The 18122-nt window shown below is 46.3% G+C and overlaps 1 protein-coding gene across 3 annotated transcripts in view; it reads left to right on the top strand.

The window, feature by feature from the left end:
- AP2B1 (adaptor related protein complex 2 subunit beta 1) overlaps nucleotides 1-18122 on the top strand; it is a 72897-nt gene that overhangs the window by 41385 nt on the left and 13390 nt on the right. For 2 of the 3 annotated variants that reach the window (XM_034068689.1, XM_034068690.1), the window contains exons 15-18: nucleotides 4947-4988; nucleotides 7117-7263; nucleotides 8527-8672; nucleotides 11165-11294. In XM_034068689.1, coding sequence (XP_033924580.1) covers nucleotides 4947-4988; nucleotides 7117-7263; nucleotides 8527-8672; nucleotides 11165-11294 — 465 coding nt within the window. The remainder of the gene's footprint in view (nucleotides 1-4946; nucleotides 4989-7116; nucleotides 7264-8526; nucleotides 8673-11164; nucleotides 11295-18122) is intronic. The other variant, XM_034068691.1, reaches the window with a different exon arrangement.

Raw genomic sequence — 18122 nt, 5'->3', positions numbered from 1 at the left:
GGACATTGGTTAGGATTTCTGACAAAGGGCAGGTGTCCATTGCTGGAGCAGTGCTGATATGGAAAAGGAGCTCTTCTGGTGGGTCACTCATTCATGTCTGATTTAAGGCTTTTGTTGCTGCAACGGTGATAGGACTGCCAGAGCTTTGCAGAGCTGCTTTTTTGCACGTCAGAAATGGAGATGTTAGCACTTAGTTTTATTTGCTGATGGAAATCATTCAGCAAGGTAAAGTGCTAGTGAAACTAGTGGCTATGGTATTGGCAGCATAACCCATCCTCTGCCACCTTTGTCACAGCTCACCTTGGTTTGGATGGTAGCCTGGCTTGGTAGTAAGAAAACAGTCACATAAAATAGGCAGCAAATGAGGAACTGAAAATGCCTCAGTGTGAGCCACAGTGGCATTGCAATGAGATGCCTACAGCCCATCAGGAAGTCAGCAGATGAAGTGGCCTGCTAGCAACCCTGCTCTCACCATTTCCTTCAGCCCCATTGCCTGATTGTTGTTAAATGGCAGCTGTGTTACTGAGGGCATGCTCCCATCTAGCTCCTTGGCATGCTTAACTCTTGGTTTGGGATCTGAGGGAGAGGGGAGGCAGCATTTGTCCCCCATTAAGCCATGAATGATGGCTCTGTATAATGCATCGCTGCTCTGAAAGCCCTGGAGATGCGATGGACGCAAGGCAAAGTGGTTATTGAGCAGTGGTTGTTGCAGCTTCTGTCCCTGGCTCCACCCTCCTGGTTATGTTTTGGAGCTCCAAATGCCTCACGTCACATTGCAGAAGTGATTGTAACCCCTCCAGATCACATGGACACTTCAGCAGAGTCACTTCATTACAAGCTGCTGTTAAGATGCAAATAAACCCTGCTAATGCAGTAACTCCAGCACTGCTGCACTTCATAAGTCAGCATAACTGCTTACACCGAGCTGGGATTGCAGGGCAGATGCTCTTCCACTGCAGAGCAACACCGTCCAAGCCAACTAATACAAAGTAAAGATACCAGTGCAGTTTGGGAAGAGGTTTTATTGATACAGGGTTGAGCCTAGCTTCTTCTTTAAACCCATGTGGCTGCTTGAGTGCTGTTATAACGGGATGGGTTTGGAGGGATAAAGAGAGTTCAGGAACTTTGTGTGTTTGGTGGCCAAGGCTCCCTGTTCATCCCCTGAAGCCATCAGCTCTTCACATTGGGTAGAGGCTTTATGCTCTTCAGGAAGAGGCAAACTTGTCAACTTTGGGCTCAGGATCAGGGCTCTGCAGTGCTTTGAGTTCCCCTTGGCCATCAAGTGGCAGCTCTCATCCACTCCACCTTCACAGCAAGTCTGAGGAGTGCTCACAGTGCCATTAGCCTGGTCCTTTCCTCCATGGGGCTGTTGCCTGCTCTCCTGTAATGCAGGTTTATGTTGTCCTCCCAGCAGGAGTGGCTGCCCACCCCTGAGATGAATGGAAATGGTTAACCAGAGCAGCCAGCCCTGGGGAATTGGTTCAGCAGCACTTCATGCCTGACTAATATCTGCTTCTTTCCTTCTGCACTCTGCCTGTCACTCCAGATGGGAGAGGATTGTCTGTGGGTAATTGGTTCCTGTTCCCTCTGCCTTCCTCCTTCCCTCTTAATCACACACATTGCTGTTACCGTCTCTGCCATCCTTTTGAGTCTGGAATAAAGTTAGGTCTTGGGCATCTTGCAGGGGGACTGGGTAAACCAGGCCTGTAGTTTCTGAATGGGGAAAGCATTGGTGCTGTAGGAGGGTGACAGGAAAGAGAAACAGAGAAAGGGATTTCTGTGCTGCTGCAGTGGGTTGTGCACCCCAGATCTGATGTGGAACTGATTGGTTGTTTACTAACTTCCCCCCTTTCATTTCTGTTGAAGTATATGTGTTGTCACTTCTCTTTTCACTATGTAGGTAGAACCATCTCTGGCTCTAGGGACCTGGCGAAGCTGCCAGCTCCTTGAAGCTTGCTCTGAAGCTTTGCAGCACATCTGCAGCACTTACTCCCAAGCTGGGAGCCAGAAGAGTGGCAGCCTGCTGTGTGCAGACCCCTTCTGTGACTGAAGCAGGGCTTCAGGAGGAGCAGGTCACAGCTTCCTGGCATTGAAGAGATCCTTCCTCCCACAGAGGAATTAGGTGCAATCTAGAAATCTAATGGTAAATTCTCTGAGCCAGTGAGGTTTTTCTTCTCTGCCTTGTAGGGGGTGAGAGCTGGAATCTTGGCTCAAGACAGGCAATAACTCCAAATTCTGCTTTTCCCCCAAGGCCTGACAATTAGGGAAAATGGAAGGCTTGCTGATAGCTTGAGGAGCCCCAATATGTTATTCCTCACAGTGAATGCATGCAGATACCAGTGTATGGGTTTCTCTGAGGTTGGATTCCTAGCCTGCAGCTTCTTATGATGAGCGTAGTAGGAAGTGGTACAATAGTTAACATCTGGCTTCATTATGCAGAATTATTCAGTCATTTCCATAATACCCTTTGTAAAATGCTTGCTGCTTGATAAACCAGTCTTTCTCCTGCTTCAGACAACAGTACCAGAAATCCTCCATGCATACAGTAATATCTGGAGATGAAGTTGATTCTTTGCCTTTTTCCTGTTTCCTCTGGACTTCACTGCCTGTCAGTATAAAGTGTAAAGTTCATCTGCATGCAAGACTACGAATAGGGATGAGGTGTAATAGTTGCATTTATTACTCCTCAGTGAGCCAGTAACAAGATGTAAATGATCTGATATATTAATCTAAAACATGGCTTGGCTTAAAGAGCAGGCTATAGCACAAAACTGTGCTCTGCCAGGCTGTTTCAGAGGGGAAGACCTGACAGTGTAATAAATGCTATTTTATAAGCTTAGTATTAATTGGATTTGCATCCTCTGGCTGGCTTCCTTCAGTCTGTGCCTGATCTTTCTTTTGACTTTGGAGTTGCTCAGTTTAATCTGTTATCTCTTCAGTAAGCTGGGCTTGCACTGAGCACTGCCATGGGCAGCAAGAGGATGGGTTTGCTCTATGAAGAGGTGGCTGTTGCAGAAGATGAGGGATGTCCTATAACTTTCTGCCGTGACCTCAAGTAGGGATAAACTGAGCTTCACACAGGATAAAAAGAGCTCTTAAGGCTTCTTAACAAAAGGCAAATTGTGTGTGATTTGTACTTCTCTGACACCTACTCATGGTAGCTAATGTTGCATTGGGTGACTCCTGTGGGGACCAGGGGAAGGAGAGGATAGAATGGGGATGCAGAACAGCACAGGGATTTGTCAGATTTTAGTATTGTTGGAGGGTAGTTATCATCTGTAAATCACTGTCTTGCAATTCACTGCTGTTCTCAAGGCATTTTATCCTTTTTATCTGTGCTCTGAGGGAGATAATTACGAAGCTTTATGGTATCTCTTGACCAGCATAGAGTACATTTGCCATGAGATCTCCCGGGGAACAGGCTATTGGGGACCAGAACACAGTTGAGGTTCCAAATCTTTTGTGTAGAGAGAAAAGGTTGGAGCCGTCTTGGCTTTAAGCACAGACTTACCTGGAAGCTTCTACTTCACCTATATTGTGTATCTTTTTCAATATCTTAACATATCAGCATACATTTGAATACTGTACCTAGAGCCTTTGTTGACCCAGTTTGTCAAATGCTTTTTAAAGCAGATAGACCTCCCCAAACCCTGATCAAATGGAAGAGCAAAGACATCTGCATCTGTGTTGTTCTGGTCTGCTAGTCCAGCCTTTTCCCCATGGGGGCTGGCTTCTACCTCACCCCTGCACTTGCCTCATCCTCCATGCACATTGCTGGGGCATGATCCGTGTCTGAATGTGACCAAAAAGAGACCCTGCAGTAGGAGAAAGCTACCATGGTCTTCTGAAAACAAAAGCCTGGGACACAGATATGCCTGGAGATGTCTCTGTAGTGAATACCCAGTGCAGACCTATGCTTATTTCCTCCTGGCTATCAGCATCTATCAGGTGGTTTATAAATATTCACAGGAGTGATGTACTTGCACACAGCACTTGTAGCCAGCTTTGGAGTCTGTCCTGATCACTGAGTTCTCTGAAGCATGTAGAATGGTATGGATGTTTAAAAACGGGGCTTTATCACTGAGGAAGTGGTCTGGATGCTTTGTAAAGGGAGTTCATGGCAGGACAGCTCCTAGGTGGGCTGCAGGATGGTTTGGCAGAAGGGCTCCAGAGAGGGTTTAGTGTTTATGGAGGGTTGCGCGGGTGGTACACAGTGGCTATTTCAGTCGCTTCAAGCTGTAGCTGTGTAGCTTGGCAGAGATCATTGCTGAAACATTCTAGTGCACTGTAAGGTCTCTTTACTATTTGAGTGGCCCATTAGATCATGAAGCTGATTTATTCCTGTCTAAGGGAGGGGAGCATCTTCAAAAGGAAGAAAAGCCCACCTATCTGAGCTGTTATAATAGCCCGTTCTCTTTCTTCCTCCTTATTGAATAGAGCCGCATGTCAGAGGAACATAGCCAAGATGCTTTGTGTTTTCCTGTTGTTCATAGCTGTTCCCTAGAAAACCAAAGCTTTCAGGAAGTGAGCTTCCTGTCAGCTTTATTTTTATGCCATTTCACAGCTACCCCACTGGGTTTTGTGGAGCTGCTCAGGGCTGCAGGCAGCCAGCATGGTGGGGTGAAGGGAAAGCACTGGTGCATGAAGCACAAAGAACTGGACAGGGATTTGGTGCAGATGACAGGCGCAAGAAGGGATGAGCTTTTGTTCTTATTAACCTGCAAAAACACTCCTGTCCACTGTAGGTGTGGGGGGTAGTTCTGCAACAGCTCTGCTCCCACAACAGCAAAAAACCCCTCTGTTCCCTGTGCTTTCATTGCGTTTCTGTCTGTCCTATGCGCGGCAAGCGAGGGAGCAGTGCAGGCAGCCCAGCTCCACTCCAGCCTGCTGACACTTGGCTTAAATGAACTCGGTCTTTCTCTCCTCTTTCTCCTTCTCTCTTTCAGCTTGGCAGTGACCTTGGCGGGGGCATTGGAGGAAGCCCGGCAGTAAGTGCCATTCCTTTTTTTTCCCCAATTTAAAAAGCTGCTCAAAGCTCAGGGTGTTCCAGTACAACCTCACCCATTGTGTGTGCTGCTCAAAGCTCAGGGTGTTCCAGTACAACCTCACCCATTGTGTGTGCTGCTCAAAGCTCAGGGTGTTCCAGTACAACCTCACCCATTGTGTGTGCTGCTCAAAGCTCAGGGTGTTCCAGTACAACCTCACCCATTGTGTGTGCTGCTCAAAGCTCAGGGTGTTCCAGTACAACCTCACCCATTGTGTGTGCTGCTCAAAGCTCAGGGTGTTCCAGTACAACCTCACCCATTGTGTGTGCTGGAAGATGCTTTAAAATCCCTCAAGATGTTTGGAAATGGACAAATGCAACTGAAACACATGGGTCCCCATCTGTGTTGCTTTGAGTCCCGGTGTCACCTGGGCTTTCCTAAGAGCAGCCAGAGCTGTTGACTATCTGCTTAGCTCTTCTATCTCAGAGCTTTTGGGTTGAGCACCAGCATTACCACTGGCAGTACCCCAGTCCTTGTGCAGCTGCTTTGGGAGCTGAAAGGCCAAGGTGCTTACATCTCTACTCACAAAGCCTGCTCTGCTGTAACCCTAACCTAGTGTCACCATGGGCTTGTCTGAACTCAGCTTTTCTCCTCCCAAATGCCACATAAGGTTTTTCCTGAACATCAGGAAGAGGTGGTCCGAGCTTTCCTCATGCATGTAGTCAGTGCTGAACCCTGCCGGCCACTGGCCTCCTCCTCTGTGCCTGTGCTCTGTGAGTGTCCTAGTGCCTAGAGTGCCTGCCAGGACATGGGAGACTTTCAGGCTGCTTCCACAGCACCCTTGACTTCAAACACATACCAGCTTCTTCCAATAAAGCATGGGAAAAGGATGCAAAGTGACTGGGAGATGCAGTGAGCAGGAGGGAGTGTGTCTCCAACCCACAGCCAAAAGCAGTCTCCTGGAGAAAGCTCCAGTCCCTCTTCCCAGGACTGTGTAGGCAGTAATTCAGTGAGGAAAGCATACTCAGTTCTGGAATGGGGGCTTTTCAGAGACCCTTGTTCTGGCTGCAGTCATTCTCTCTCCTTCTTTTCCTGTGACTCCTGCATTCCTTTCTAACCTCAGCACCAGGGCAGAGGAGAGCTGGTGGCACAGTGTACCTGTAGCCCCAGGCCGTACAGACCAGCATGTGGGAGATATTTACTCTACAGAGATTGTACTTCCAAAGCCAGGCCTCTGCCTTCCTGTGCCATCACAAACCCACCAAGCAGTTGTGTAAAAGCACCAGTCCTCCCTGTCCAAGGGGTTGATTGAACACCACATCTCAAGTGGCTTCCTGAGCAACAGAACAGCAGTGAGACTTCATACCTGTCATCACTATCCTATTGCCTGCCTTAGCCCTTCTGCCTGTCCCTGGGCTGCTGACTGGTGAATCCTCTTCTCAAGCACATAATTCTTCCTGCTCAGAGTAAAGGAGAACATGGGAGTCTAACTAGAGGGTGACTGTCCCAACTGGAGCTGGGCACCTAAAGGTTAATCCTCCAGGTTTGGTGCCCTTGTTTAAATCCTGAGAGGGAAGGATTGCCCTTGTTGCAGAAAGATTGTCCTGTGGCAGAGACAACTAGTTCTGCTTCATGTAATGAACCTTTTGGACCATAGTGCTGAGAATGCAGAGCTCTGGCTTTGGGTGGGAGCACACAATACGGTCATGATTCCCTTGCTATCTCTGGATATGCAAAATCAGGAAGGTTCCTGAAGAGTGCCATAGTTGGGGGAAGATTTGAAGCACAGTTTTCTTTCCCTGGGTTTGTATAGGGTAGATCCACAAAGCATATTGTTATTTTGAGGGGGAGAGATGGAGAAGAAAGATTCCTCTACCGTGGGATTAGGTAACTGGAGCTATAAGAAATGATGTGAAAGCTATTGCATGGTTGAGGCAATAGCTGAGTGTAGGGATTAGTTGCCAGGAGCTTTGGGGCTCAAATGCATTATTTAGCACTATTGATAATTCAAGAGGGAAGCTGCAAACGGCTTTAAAATATTGAGTATATTGCCTGAATTCGTGCTTTATTTAATAAGTAGTGCTCTTCATACGTGATGTTAACCAGTGCTTGTTCTTTCTACCTCCTCCAGGTGGGGCAGACCTACATTCCCTCCTCTGTGCCAGCCACCTTTGCCCCTTCACCCACCCCGGCCGTGGTGAGCAGTGGACTCAATGATCTCTTCGAGCTCTCCTCTGGTATAGGCATGGCTCCTGGAGGATATGTGGCTCCAAAGTCTGTACGTAAGGAAAAAGAATCATCCCCAGTGTATTGCTTTACCTTGGGCTACAAGAAGTTAGAGGTTGCTCGCTTGTCCCCTTTATTGTGGGTCTCTTGTGCTATTGAGGCACACAGTTCAACTCAGTCCCATTAGGGATGCTCAGGCAGAGTAACTGTGTTGGAGACCATGCTAATTGTAAGTTACATACTTCTGTCTTTAGCAGTTCCCTCATTTTGCCTGTAATAATATTACTCCAAAGAACAGCCCTTGTAAGATAAAAGAAGCCCAATTTTGTGTAAGCAGCACGTTGCTGGAGACCTGCTTCTTAGTAAGCTTCCCCAGGAAACTGAGGGCGGGATGCAATTTGCTCCAGCTTTCATAGAAGATATGTTTATTTGGAGTAATCCAGTATGACAGTGAAGGTAAAACCACGTGATGGATGAGCACACTGCAGCGTAATGCAGAGAAATGCTCTCTTAGTGACAGAGATCACAGATGCAGTGACTGAAGTGTGCTTAGTCTGAAGGGCTTGTGAGATGCAGAACGTGGTTCTGGTAACAGGCTGTGGGGGAGCTCACATTCAGCCTTTCATGCCTGAAAGGGAATAAACAAAACTCTGATTAAACACTCAATGGATGAGTAAACCAAAGTCATCCTATGAAATCTAGGGTCTCAAGGCACTGCAGAGCATACTCAAAGCTTTTGGTCTTTAGCTTGCTAGTAAATAGTACACCGTATGTAAGACCAGGTACAGAAGACCCCAGTAATTTTGAGCTAAGAAGTACTTCATCTTGCACCACTCAAATTTGGGTCTGGGTTTTTCCCATAAAGATGATTTGGGACTTCAGAACCCAGGCAGGTAGTAGTATGAGCCCTATGATTTTATTTGGTTCAAACTTTAGTGTTGTCCTGCCTCTAATAGCCCAACATGTCCTTGGAGAAGCCTGTCCACCAGCAGACTTGGTAAGTCTTGCGTTAGTGTGATGGACACAAGCTTTCCCTGTTTCTTGTGCACACTAATGCTATAGTATATTTGAATTCTTATGTGAGTACTGTGGGCAAATACAGATGGGGAGCAGTGAGCTTATTACTCATTGGTGAGCTTGATCCTTTCAAGACCCCATGTTGTGTCTTCCCTGTAGAGTTTCTTTAGCATTTGTGGGCTGAATGTGTCAATGTAGCTGAATTTCCAGACTCAGGACTTCTCTGTTGCTTGGAAAACTGTACTTGTTTGTTGTCTTCAGGCCAGACTTATGCTGAATGACATCTTTTGTGTTCAAGGTTTGGTTGCCTGCAGTGAAAGCTAAAGGACTGGAGATCTCAGGCACATTCAGTCACAGGCAGGGACACATCTACATGGAGATGAACTTTACCAACAAGGCTTTGCAGCACATGACTGACTTTGCCATTCAGTTCAATAAGAACAGGTAAGGAATCAATCCACTTCCTCTTAAAAAGATTGCATGCTCCTATGAAAGGAGTCTATGTCTACATGGATAGATACACGGAGGACTTTTATATAGGTATATGATGCAATTATGGAAACAGCTGTATGATGCAGCCTGAATTCTCCATCACACCCCAGTTGTGTGAAATGGCTGGGAATACAGACTGATAAATCTGTGAGGCAATGGGCAGCAGATGGTCTCCTAGCTCAGAAACAGCATCTGCCCCATTTAATCTCTGCAGAGTTTTAAAGCAGCCTCATGAGTTGTTAGGCAGGTTAGTGGTTTTATAGCCAGTAAGAGCCCCGAGGAAAGCAAGAGTGTAAACAGGCACACATTTGAGCTGCACAAGTATCAGTCTGTAATGCCTTCACCTCCTGACTTAATTGCTGTGCTGTCCCTCAGCCTGTCTGGAAGTACAGGTCTCATTAATAAAGCTATTTGTCACTGAAGAAGTTGCAAGTTAAGAGCCTGTGACACATGTTTTCCCTCTCATTGGCAGCAAAAGGATTTTGTCAGAAGGAGCAGCCACTTGAGTGTTTGGAGCACACAGATTGTTCCCTGAAACCCATCCCAGCCAAAAGACATGACATGGCAGAACAGCCATGGTGTCTTCCCACAAATAAGCCTTCCTAGTCAGCTTATTGTGTGGCTTGCTCTATGTTATCTTGAGCAAGGATCAGGCTGCTTCTTGTTAAGACTGTGAAGGGTATCTTGTGACTGAAGTGTTCCCCATATTTCTTAATATCCTTTTGCTGGAAAAGGGTTCTCTATACTGCAGATCCACTGAAGCTGTCTCTTTAATATCACTGTTAGCCTTGCAAATGTGGGATTTCTTGGGATGAAGAAGATTTACTTACAAAAGTCATTATGCTAACTAAGTCTTAGTAAATGTTCTCCCTGGACTGCTGTATTTCTGGAGAGTTTTGCCTAAGCTGCTATGTGCAAATATTTCATGCAAATTGGCCTGAAAAAAGCTGGTTTGCTTGTGATTTTTTTTTCCCCATACATCAAGCTGTGTTCTAGCCACACCTCCATGGTACTTCTCAAGGATGCAGGTACTTCTCAAGGATGCAGGAAGTTTCAATACAGTAAACCAGCAGCTTCTCCCTTTGCTGCATCTCAGCACACATTCTGTATACAACCTACTACTATTTACTCTTCTACAAATACTGTTCTCCTGCCCCAGCTTTCCACTGTGGCTGGTGCATTGGAAAGAGCTGCAGTGGGCTGGCAGTTTGGGTCTGAATATTAAGGCTTGTGAGTGGAAGGTTTCTATTGCTTTTCCCCCTCTCCTGCTGCTACTAATCACAGTCACTGCAGTCTAGGGATAAAGCACTAAAAAAAGGAAAGAAAGCTAAAGCTCGAGTGTGCTGGAATACCAACCACTTAGTAGCAAAATACAACTTTGTTTTCCCTCTGAGTCCTAGGGAAAACACTAGGGCTTATATCCCCCGAGGTGAAATGGCTGCAGAAGGCAAACCATGTGGGTAGGCCCTTGCTGAGAATATTCTTGTTTCAGCTCCTTATGGCTGAAAACTAAAGAGAACAAAGAATGGGCATCTCCTGGTTCCTTGAGGAGTGACAAACCCCATGCACGGGCACTGTGCAGAGGCAGCCTCAGTGCCGTAGTGCGTAAAATAAAAGTACACACCTATGTTTTTGTTGATGTAAATATCACTTCTGAGCTCATGTGAATGCTGCTAAAGAGAAACAGTTGTGAGTGGACAGGACTGTTATGAATCCGTGCTTGCATCTGGTTTTGAAACGAAGCCAGTACATAGTACAGAGGTGTTATGGTAAATGTTAGCTGCTTCCCTCTTCTCCGCACGAAGTAGAGATGCCTGTGGAATTAAATGCCTCTTGGACTGAAGGGCAAGTGAACCATTTGCTTTTCTATGGTGGTATACAGCCCCAGCTGAAGGAGCCTCAAACCAAACAACAGAGCCAGACGCTGTCATCTGGGACCAGACAGCTGGCTGTGTTGATTCATTTGTTCTACAGCTCTGTGCTACAAACCACGTACCCATCCTTGGCTATTTGTTCTGTGTTGGCTTCAGTTCCTTCTTCCAGAGCTCCCAAAGATACAACAGCCATGAAGTGTGTGTGATACACACTATTTGCAGCGCTCTACAGCTCTGTAAGAGTAAGCCAAGAGGCCTGAGTTTGAGGTCAGGGGCTGCTCCTTGCACAGCACATAGACCAGTATGATGTGGATAATGGATGATGGAATGAAGCTCCCAGATGATGGTCCCGTGGGCAGGATGGTGCATGTTGCAGTGATGCTGACCTGATTGAGTTTCCTGTGCTTTGTCCTACTTTGAGTGCTGTTTTGAGCTGTGTTCCTCCCTTTGAGTAACAGCAGGGGCAGCTCAGGAGTAATGGAAGGTGAGTCAGCTTGTGCTTGGCAAAAGGGGAGTAGGTGCTGGTCAGTGCAGTACTGCTCTCATTGCCTCTCTTTTTCTCTTGCCCAGCTTCGGGGTCATCCCAAGCACCCCACTGGCCATTCACACACCTCTGATGCCAAACCAAAGTATTGATGTCTCCCTGCCCCTCAACACTTTGGGACCAGTCATGAAAATGGAGCCTCTGAACAACCTCCAGGTAAGGATTGGCTCATTCTGTACAGGGGGGGAAAGCAGCAGGTGCTCAGCCCAGCTTGTTTGGCCCAGTGTGTAGGGTAACCAGGCACTTATGAACTGGTCTGAGCAGAGAAAGTCCATGCCTGTGGTGGAGGAGGCAGCAAGAGCTGTCACCAAGAATTGAGGCAATTAAAGGAATTGCAGGAAAGATGGCAGCTACTGAGTGATTAATACTTCTTTAGTGCTCTTAACTTGAGGGTGCTTTACAAAGAATTTGGCACATCCCTGCCCCAGATAGCTTAATCCAAGGCAAACAAGATGTTCCAGGAAAGGCAGAGGAGAAATGACGTGAGCAGCTAATGTTTCATTAATGAGGTTGTTGCTGCATGTCAGGGACAGCATTCCCTAGATGAGGCTTTTTATCAGGCTGGGCTGCCAATCTGATAAATAAACCCACAACAGATCCAGGGAGATGCTCCCCTCTGGTTTTGACCAGAGATTGTCTCCAGCAGACCTGATGTGCCTCAAGGGCACTGGTCTTGAAGTACTTCTCAGGCAGGCAGTTCTACCTCCCATGTGCAGCCACTGTGGAGTGGAGCTCAGTGAGGGACTCCTGCCTCTCTTCTCTGTGTAGCTGGGTCCTCCAGGATGATTTTCCTAGTATTCCAAAGATGTGGTTAACTTGCTCTGAAGCACGCCTTGCTTGCCTCCAGTCTCCAGGGGATGGAACTAGGTTGTGTTCCTGTAGCGTAGCAGCCCATAGAGGGGAATATTGTGAAGTAGCTCATTCTCTTTTTAGATTAAGAGAATGCAATGAAGTTACTATTTATTCTGCTTGAGCAACTGGGGTTTTTTTCCCTTCTTTTGACTTCCATTCTGGGGCTTATGACTTATTGATGAGTCTTTGGGCAAACAGCTCGAAATAGCTTCTCTGGCACTCAAACGAGCAGTCCTACACTCGGGCTCTGAGCTCAGTCATGCGATGGAGCATGTGGACAGTGAATGAATTACATGTGCTTGTCTTCCACAGAGGGCCCTTCCAGCTTGTGGAAAAGCTGGATTCCCTCTGTATCCAGGTCATGTGGATGAGTTTGTATCACTGCATTTGGGTCAGATGTGGTAAAACCTGCCTCCTGCTCTGAAGGAAGTTTGGAAGGCTCTAGGAGGTGACAGTTGTCATCTGTCATAACACTGGGACTCTCATAGAGGCACTCTCAAGTTGCTGCTTCCTTTGATCAGGAAGGAAGTGAAATATTTGGATTAGTCAATCTCCAGAGGAATCAGAACACAGTTTGTTTCATGCAGCATCTTCTGCTAGAACAAAGCAAAGAGAAAACATGTGAGGAAACCTCCAGCTACCTTATATTGAGACAGCAGAGCATTCATTAGTGCCAGACTTCGTTGCAAATTTGCTAGCTCTCATTGCCATAGAAGTTGGCTGCCCTTTTACAATTGGGGAAGCTGCCATATGGAGTAATAGTATATTTCTCTGCAAAGAGTTGAATCATGATAGCAGATGCCAAGTTAAAAAGAGCACTCCCCTTACTTTTTTTGACAGCAGTGGGTTTGATGGAGATCTGTCATTGTCCTGACAGCCAAGGCTCTGGTTTTGTTTTGTGAGTTCACATAGGAATTATCTGTCTTAAAACATTCAGAAATCGTTTTGGTGACCTACTTAGGGAACAATTTATAGCATAATATAGGAGTAGAGAATACAAATGTTCCTGTATTCATTGAAGAACCAAAACACTCATCAAGTTGAATTTGCTTAATGTGGTTTTTTCTGAGCTGGGGAACATTGAAGTAGATGCAGGGCTGGTTTGAACCTCAGGACCTTATGTTCATCTGTTCTGGTGGGGTTTTTGTTGTTCTAGTAACAAGAAAAATAACTCCTGAAGTAACTAAACGGATAGCTTTCAACTTTTGTCATGTAAATTAGAAACTTCAAAGCCTACTTGTACATCCTTAGGCTACTGTTTCAAAAGTAATGAATTCAAGTCTTGTTCAGGTTATTTTTATTACCATTTCTACTCTTTTGCCCAATAGAGCTGGTTTAATCTTAACATTTGTAATCATGGAAAGAGACTGAAATATGTGACAAGTTAACAAAAAGCCATGTTACAAGAAGATGAGGAAGACTGAAATATCTTCAGAGGCTTACTTGGGTAAAATACAACTGAAGTCTTCTGCTCACCAGTCACCTTGCATCTTGTGATGCTGAATAGCAGGCTTCTCCCTCCCATCCTAAAGGAGAGATGATAATTTTCTTGACCTGTTGACTCAGATTCAACCCCCAGTCAAGTAGTGATTTATTAAGAGGGTAGAATTAGACTGGACAGAGCATTGTAGGGGCTGAATGAACCCTTCCAGCCTCTGCTTTCTGGCTCATCATTTTTTGCCTCTTACAGATTTAAAAGCTGCTGGTGGATGCCTTTAGAGTGCACCTGTTGCCAAAGGAAATCTGACTTAGTTATTTGTGCACTGCTGACTTCTGCTTGGGATGCTCTTGCAGTGCCCTTTCAGCACTTTGGAGGCTACTTGGCACTTGTACGTGCTGTGGTTCCCCTACCCAAAGCTGTCTCTGCAGAGCACATTGCTTCTAAATAACAAGTTCTTGCCCAAGGTGTACAAGAGACTGCCTTGAGCTCTGTATTTGATAGCCAAGGAGGTGACTATTAGTTATACAGGGGCCTGTAGTTGCCTTTTTGACAATGAAAGCAGTGATACCCCTCTGATGACATGTAGTCAGGGTTGTACCTAGTGAAGCAGATGGGGTGGGTGAGGTATCTTTGAGACCTTGAGCTCTCACACATATGGTGGCAAAGAGGAAAATGGGATCTGAAACAGGGATTTGTATTGGTGGGGAACATTAACCCCTTCCAGATACATCGAGTCAAATTTGGAATAAGAAAATGCCTGAGAGGATAGCCCTTCTGTGCTAAAGAAAACCTCTGCTCCTAATAAATGGGCTTCCAAGGGTTGTGAAATCAGAATACCTGATTTGTTCATTTGGGTACATGAGAATTGCTCCCTTGACCCTGGAAATGGGTGAGGACCCAGCCTGCTGTGAGAGCTTCAGAGCTCAGGCCAGGCCTGTCATGGCACAAATATGATATCAGTTCTGTGAGGTGGTAACCACTTGCAGGAGGCAATACAATTGAAAACAAGCCTCAGGGACTCCCAGAGCAGTAGCGAGTCTGAGCCTGGAGCATTGCCATTCTCTTGGGATCCACATTCAGAACTGACAACCAGTGTGTTACATTCCCAGCATTACCTGCTGTCAACTGGCAGGGCTCTTTGTTGCAGCTACTGAGCATGCAACTGAAAGAAGCAGAGCTTCAGTTTTCCAAAATGCCTGTAAAATGATCTGGTGAGTATTGAAAGGGGAGGATCTGCCAGCTGCACTTTCTCCTCCAAAGTGACACTTGGAAACACAGACCTTTCCCTTGCTGCTAGCAGTGTGAACACTTGTTTCTTCCAGTGAGTTTGGCAAAACCTCTTATAAAGGCAGATGAAGTTGCATTTCTTCATTGAGAAAAGATCAGTCTTGCTAATGTGATATCATATTTCCTCTTCCATGCTCGGTTCTGCTGTAACTCATCACCTGCACTGCTCCACTCTTCAGTGTCTGGCTTGCAATGCAGAACCACTGGAGCTTTCATTCATCAGAAGTGTTAATGTACTTCAGGTCACAAATACAGAGCTCTCAGTACTGGGAAAACAGATTCCACACAGTCATCTCTCCATGAAAGCAAGGCTGAGAATAGGCGTGAGCAGCAAGTCCAGCCAGCAGATGTTCTCCCTTCTGAGCCTACTTAATAAATGGCATGCTATGAGCCTGTGTGTGAGCTGAGTCAGAATGACTGGACCAACCACCACAGAGCAGCCTTGGGTAGCTAGATGTGGAAGGTGCTTTCTTGGGTTTGTTGCCTAGGTTGCTTTTTAACAGGCTTTACTTGTAAGGGTCTGATTCCAGCAGAGAGCCCCTCCTGGGAACACCCTGAATGGAGGACTTGGATCACAGCTTGGCATCTGCGGCCAGTTCCTCGCCCAGCTGGGGAAGGCTGTGAGCTTGCTGATGAAGGGTATGTCTGCCACATGGTACAGCACATTTGATAGAGTGTACATTTTGAACCTCAAGCACAGCCAGGCACACATGGGAGCATAACCCTCCCAGTAACTCGCTGTTCCCTGACCATTGACGTAAGCAGCGTGCCTGGAGATGGCAGGCTCAGCACCCACCCTCGCTCTCTGTGCACAGCACCAATGCCCAGGCTTAACACTTGTGCCTTTAGGTAGAGCAGCAACTGTCAAGCACCCCTAGGATCCTGAGAACTCTACCTGTCAAACAAACTGAAGTCACTGGCACTCCCTGGGGGCATCTGACAGCCAGAGCAGCAAACTGTCACAGAATAAACCATGACTTCGTGCTGGCAGAGGTATAAAAGTCTCTGCAGAGGAGAGTTGTTCTCTCTTTAACAGTTTGGCTGTTACCAGGCTCTAAAGCAAAACCCAACTTGAAGTAAATCCTTAATTTAGTGTAGGTGCTAATGGGATTCCAAGTGGGTATGTTGTCTGCTTGCTGCTGATGGAAAGCATCTGTGTTGCTTTCAGACTTGACTTTGAAAGTCAGTTCTTATGCTCAAGTCTGGGATTTAAAGCATCAGAAACCCACACTATTGAAGAAAATAACTCATGAGGTGCCTCTACCCCAAAATACCATGTGTTGGCTATCAGAGGGTTGCACAGCAAGAAAGGACAACAGAAGGGTGCTCATGCTGCAAGATGAGCAAGTGTGTCCCAGGGATTATTTCTAGAAGTGCTGCTTCCTCTAGGCAGATCATGAACAAGACGTAAGTGATTGAGAACCCGGTGCTCACACCTCTTTAGCAGTGAAGCATCACAGGAAAATCTGGCACCTTTTGACTTTTATCCCTCAGCAGCTTTGTAGTCTGCATGACTGAATTCACAAGGTAGTAATATTTTGTTCCTCCTTTCAGAAGGCTCACAGATGGAAAACCATTTTTGTTGGAAATGCTTCCGTTTGAACTCTCAAATGTCTGAAGCTGAAGGTCAAGCTAAAGATTGAGTAGTTCATGGCTGGGTCAGCAGGTTAAAGCTGCAGAGACACAGGCAAAGTTAGTCTGGACTGGAGAGTTTATTGAATGCAAGTGGAGGTTCCTTACAAACACATCCAACCTGGAGAGAGTTCTTGGCTACAGGTATCACTTGGAATGTCATTGATTGTCTGGGGCTGATGTTCCCATGTGAGGAGCACTGATTTTTTTTGGCAAGTCACTGTTATTAGCTACTCAGTTTCTCACAGACATCTGCTCTCTGCCTGTCAGATGGCATTGGATGCTCCTCATGTGATAGTGCAGAGGTTAAAGCATGACCTTGGGAAACTGTTACCAGCTGATAGGGCCTCTTAGCTTTCCTCTTGCTGCAAGTTTGCCCATCCAGGTATCTGCAGCTGCTTTATCTTGGGGACCACAGAATGAACCATGCATGCCTGGCTGTTCAGGGGCAGTATGTGGTGGGGAATGAAAAGCTTCCTAGTTTTGTCCTAGTGCTGTAGGTTTAAGGAGACTGTAGCTTTTTCCTTTCCTGTTTGCAAATGCTGTTTGTAACAGCTGGTTTCTGCATCATTACAGACGTTTGCAAGGTGACACGTGATGTCATTCCTGAACCCAGTGATGATGCAGTCTGGGAGGAAGGCTGGCACGTGGCTTGCTGTTCTTTGCTGGGAAGAAATTGCGTTTCAGAGCATCTTAATCGGGTAGCTCTCCAGAGTATAACCAAAGCAGCTTACTCAGTATGTTTCTGCAGAGTTGAGAAGCAGGTCAGCAGATACCTTTTTATAGCATCCTTATAACTGCAGGGACAGGGTTAGCATTTTAATTTGGAGTGTGCCTCTAGAACTGTGACTGGAGAGAAAGCTCTGCTTTCCAGCCCCTCTTGTAAGGAACTGCTGTTGTATGGCAACAACAATTAGCTACAAAAGCTAATTCTAAGGCAAGGCAATTAATCATTAAATCAGAGTTGGAAAGGATCTTGGGTCATGCAGTGTAGTCCCTGCTATGCTTTGTTGTTTTCCTACAGATCCTCTTACTGAGAGCATTGTCAAGGTTGATTTTAAATACTCCCAAGTACTGGAGCTCCTCACTTCCTCAAGAGTGTTTTGTGCTGCTTAGTAATTCTCACTGCTGAGTTTTCCCAGGTGTTTAGCCTAGATTTTCCCTCTTCTGGCTCATCTCCATGCCTTACATCTGAGCATAGCTATGGAATGGCTACACTGCTGTCTCTCCCAGACTGAGAGGTGCGTTTTTGGCTGCTCAGCCTGTTTGATCACATTTTGCAGAGGTGAATCACTGAAGACCATCCACCAAATCTGCTTTTACCCCTCTGGCTTTGGTGCCTAGAGCTCAAACACTGGACACTCCAGCTTGCAGGTACAACTCCAGCAATCAAAGCACATTACAGCTCCCTGTTTCAGAAGAGTTTCCCTTTTTTTTCTTCTAGGTTGCTCCATCATTGACATGGTTTTAGAGGGCTTTAAATTAATCCCTTCTTAAGCTGGTTTGCACTGTGGGAATTAAATATAAGCCTCTACCTTTGGTGATGGCTGAAAGCAGAAGCCCCACAGACTGTCACAACTGCCTTTCTGCTGTTCTTTGCCTTTCTGGGGCCTTCCCAAGCGCTATAAGAGTTTGTTCAGGAGCTTGATCTCCTACCCCTTACCCTCTGGCTTGCATGCATGTCTAATCAGCTGACTTGGGTTTGAATTCTCTGGTTTATTCCCCTCCCTTGTCTATCTGCAGCTGTTTTTGCAGACATCTGGGGATGCCTT

The sequence above is a fragment of the Melopsittacus undulatus genome, chromosome 13, assembly GCF_012275295.1.
Source record: "Melopsittacus undulatus isolate bMelUnd1 chromosome 13, bMelUnd1.mat.Z, whole genome shotgun sequence".
Classification (NCBI taxonomy): Eukaryota; Metazoa; Chordata; class Aves; order Psittaciformes; family Psittaculidae; genus Melopsittacus; species Melopsittacus undulatus.
Note: the sequence above shows the minus strand (reverse complement) of the source record. Positions and strands in the feature narration are given on the sequence as shown.